The 4,326-nt window shown below is 34.8% G+C and overlaps 1 protein-coding gene across 2 annotated transcripts in view; it reads right to left on the bottom strand.

Annotated features, from left to right (window-relative positions):
• Window positions 1-1,024: 1,024 nt before the first annotated feature.
• The window catches only part of pparg (peroxisome proliferator-activated receptor gamma), a 25,975-nt gene continuing 22,673 nt past the window's right edge, over window positions 1,025-4,326 (bottom strand). For both annotated transcript variants that reach the window (XM_043251602.1, XM_043251603.1), the window contains exons 6-7: window positions 3,913-4,326; window positions 1,025-1,700 (exon numbers count right to left, since the gene is read on the bottom strand). The exon at window positions 3,913-4,326 is cut by the window's right edge. In XM_043251602.1, coding sequence (XP_043107537.1) covers window positions 1,453-1,700; window positions 3,913-4,326 — 662 coding nt within the window. In that variant the 3' untranslated portion in view covers window positions 1,025-1,452. The remainder of the gene's footprint in view (window positions 1,701-3,912) is intronic.

Genomic DNA, 4,326 nt, shown 5'->3' with positions numbered 1-4,326 from the left:
CACACACACACACACACCGCAGACGCGCGTAGGAGGCCACAGAAAAGGTGTGTGATGACTCGAGCGTATCACATGTCAATCAGAACGCTCTTTTAAAAACTGCACAGTCAGTCCAGAAGTTAACACAGTTTGAAAATATTTATTTACATATTCAAATATATTTGACGTTTAACGGCTTACATGTCATTTTGAAAAATTGATGAAAAACGCTCCCTTTTAAAATTTTAAAAGTTTTTTTCTTATTTACACGCATCTCGTGAATTAAGGTGAAAAAGGCTTTAGAATGATTTGAAAAAGAAAAAGGAAAAAACCCTTGCAGATTAAAAACAAAAACAAAAAAAAAACGTATATGTAAAAGACAACATGTTTAAATTCAGAATTTAAGGCGAAAAGATGAAAGTGTTTTTGCTCCACGTACAAGCAAACAGACCTGACGCCTGTGACAAACACAAGTGCTTCAGATTAAACATATTCAGATTCATCTCTCATATCATTTCTGCATAGTTTGAGACAAACGCCGGTTCTTTGGTGCGTCTGAAGACGGTGCCGTGGGTTCGTTTTCACTACATGAACAAATGTTGGAGACATATACGTGGCACTCTTAGAAATTGTGTAAATGTGAACTTTATTGCTATCTGAATTTTTTTTTTTAAAACAGCGTCCAGAAGTCTGAGACCACGAGTTCCTGCAATGAATTAATTCACATACTTATCTAATAAAATAAATTAAAATATGAATAATCTCCATGTTAAACTAGCATATAAATTTATATATAATGCTGTCAAATAATTTAGTTAGTCAAAATAAATCTTTTGTTTGCATAATAAATGTGTCCATCATGTATATATTTATTATATATAAATACACACACATACAGCATATATTTTGAAAATATTTACCTTTATATATTTAATACACAAACTTAACATTTTTCTGAAATATATAAATGCATGTGTGTGAATTAATACATTTATATAATAAAAACAGACAGCGCATACTACGTGAACAAAAACTTTTATTTTGGATGCAATTAATCATTTGACAGCACTAATTATAAATTCCATATTATCTATGCAATATTAATCAAAAAGAATCAGAAAATGCTACATGACTTAACAGTCTTTCTAAAGGAGTTGAACACGGTGAATTCTATATAAATAAATGTATTTCTATTTGCATAGTTACCTGGAGAAATCCCCTGCACCGTGGTCTCAGACTGGCAGAGCGCCGTGTTGAAGTCGTTTTAAAAATGAAATAAGGAGTGTCACGTTTCCGTCCGAGGCCTATGAAAGCACAAACACAAGTGTGGTTTAAATCAGCCGGTCGAGCGTCTTCACAGTGGTCCTGCCCTCTCTGACACGGCTCTCTCGCTCGTCACCAAGCGGCTGCTGCTCTAGTTTCTCCGCCGGCGAAGGGTTTCAGTGCACAAACGACACGAGCGCATCGGTCCGGCTAGTACAGGTCCCTCATGATCTCCTGCAGCAGCGGGTGCAAGCACCAGTCCACCTCGCTCTCCTTCAGCAGCTGGATCAGCTGCACGTGATCGGTCACCAGCTGCCGCAGGTCCGTCATCTTCTGCAGGACTTTGGCGAACAGCTGCAGGGAGTCGGGGTGGTTCGTCTTCAGCTGCAGCTCCAGAGAGTGAAGAACCGTCTCCTGCAGGTCCTCGATGGGCTTGACGTTCAGCAGACCCGGACGATCTGACGGACAGAGGAGAAACACAGAAGAGCCTCAGACCCCCGGACCTGAAGCGGCTCCGAGCGGACCTTACAGGGACACACTCACATCTGAAGAGAGAGAGGAGGAGAGGAGGACTGGAGGACGATGAGAAAGATTGAAAAACGAAATGAGTTGAAAGGAAGATTGAAAGAAGATTTAAAAAAGAATGAATTGATGAACGAATTGAAAAGAAAAAGAAAAGAATTGAAAAGAAAGAAAGAAACGATGAATTGAAGAAAGATTGAAAAAAAATGAAATTGATGAAAAAATGAATTGAAAAGATGAATTGAAGAAAATTGAAAAAGAAAGAATGAAATGAATGAACTGAAAAAAGAAAGAAGGAAAAGAAAATGAGAAAGAATTGAAAGAAACGATGAATTGAAGAAAGATTGAAAGAAAGAAGAATTGATGAAAGAAAATGAAAAAGAAAGAATGAATTGATGAATTGAGGAAAATTGAAAAAAAAATGAAAGAATTGCAAAAGGAAGAAGGAAAGAAAATGAAATGAAAAAAGAATTGAAAGATGATGAATTGAAGAAAGATTGAAAAAAGAAAGAAGGAAAATGAAATGAAATGAAGAGAAAGAATGGAAAGAAACGATGAATTGAAGGAAGATTTAAAAAAGAATGAATTGATGAACGAATTGAAAAAAGAAAGAAGGAAAGAAAATGAAATGAAAAGAAAGAATTGAAAGAAACGATGAATTGAAGAAAGATTGAAAAAGAAAGAATGAATTGATGAACGAACTGAAAAAAGAAAGAAGGAAAGAAAATGAAAAGAAAGAATTGAAAGAAACGATGAATTGAAGAAAGATTGAAAAAAGAATGAATTGATGAAAAAATTTAAAAAGAAAGAATTGAAAGAAATGATGAATTGAAGAAAGATTGAAAAAAGAAGGAAAGAAAATGAAAAGAAAGAATTTAATGAAATGATGAATTGAGGAAAGATTGAAAAAAGAATGAATTGACGAAATAATTGCAAAAAGGAAGAAGGAAAGAAAATGAAATGAAAAAAGAATTGAAAAAATGAATTGAAAGAAAGATTGAAAAGAATGAAAGAAAAATGAAATGAAATGAAGAGAAAGAATGGAAAGAAACGATGAATTGAAGGAAGATTGAAAAAAGAATGAATTGATGAAAGAATTGAAAAAAGAAGTAAAGAAAATGAAATGAAAAGAAAGAATTGAAAGAAACGATGAATTGAAGAAAGATTGAAAAAGAAAGAATGAATTGATGAACGAACTGAAAAAAGAAAGAAGGAAAGAAAATGAAAAGAAAGAATTGAAAGAAACGATAAATTGAAGGAAGAATTGAAAAAAGAATGAATTGAAGAAAAAATGTAAAAAAGAAAGAATTGAAAGAAATGATGAAATGACGAACGAATTGAAAAAAGAAGGAAAGAAAATGAAAAGAATTTAATGAAATGATGAATTGAGGAAAGAATTGAAAAAAGAAAGAATGAATTGAAAAAAGAATGAATTGAAAAAGAAAGAAGGAAAGAAAGAAAATAAAATGAAAAGAAAGAATTGAAAGAAATGATGAATTGAAGAATGAAAAAAATAAAGAAAGAAAATAAAATGAAAAGAAAGAATTTAATGAAATGATGAATTGAGGAAAGAATTGAAAAAAGAAAGAATGAATTGAAAAAGAATGAATTGAAAAAGAAAGAAGGAAAGAAAGAAAATAAAATGAAAAGAAAGAATTGAAATAAATGATGAATTAAAGAAAGAATTGAAAAAAGAAAGAATTAAAGAAAGAATTGAAGAAAAAAATCCATTTTTATTCATATAGCGCTCTTAACAGCACAGGCTGCATCAAAGGACATCAAAAAAACTAAATGGAAAGAAAGAATGCATTGAAAGAAATGATGAACTGAAAAAGAAAGAAAAGAAAATGAAAAGAAAAAGAATTGAAGAATCAAAAACATAATAACAATGATGAATGACGTTTTTCATATTTTCATTTCTCATTATATGATAAAAATCACGGAATTCCCAACGATTTTATTTTAATAACCACCATTAATTAATTCAACTGAGGCCAAAAATAGCGCAGTGTCTGTTTACATGCATTTGTTTGTTTGTTTTTATCATTTTACCAAACGTTGTCTATAATTTGACTCTCACTATGATGATGATGATGATGATGATGATTGTGATTCTGTTAGACTGAGTGTTCTGCAGCAGAGACGCACCTCCGCTGAGGATGATGACGGCCAGGAACAGAGCCATCTCGCTGTCGTCCAGCTCCAGCGTGTTGAACTTGACGGAGAACTCAAACTTGGGCTCCATCATCTCACAGAAGGGCTTGCGCAGGCTCTTGAGGAACTCGCGGGTCATGAAGATCTGCCCGTAGGAGATGAGCGTGCCGTCCTTGTTCATGAGCGGCGCCATCATGATGATGAGGACCTCGATGACGCCGTACTTCAGCAGGGTCACCTGGTCGTTGAGGTCCAGGCCCACGAAGCCCGGGATGCTCTTGGCGAACTCGGTGACCTCGCTGACAGCCTCGGCCGAGCGCGACTGGCAGCTGTGGAAGAAGCGCAGCTCCACCTCGTGCATGATGCCCATCTCGGCCCGCCGGAGCTCCTGAGACGGCATCTGCCTGC

The sequence above is a fragment of the Puntigrus tetrazona genome, chromosome 11 (genome assembly GCF_018831695.1).
Source record: "Puntigrus tetrazona isolate hp1 chromosome 11, ASM1883169v1, whole genome shotgun sequence".
In the NCBI taxonomy this organism is placed as follows: Eukaryota; Metazoa; Chordata; class Actinopteri; order Cypriniformes; family Cyprinidae; genus Puntigrus; species Puntigrus tetrazona.
Note: the sequence above shows the minus strand (reverse complement) of the source record. Positions and strands in the feature narration are given on the sequence as shown.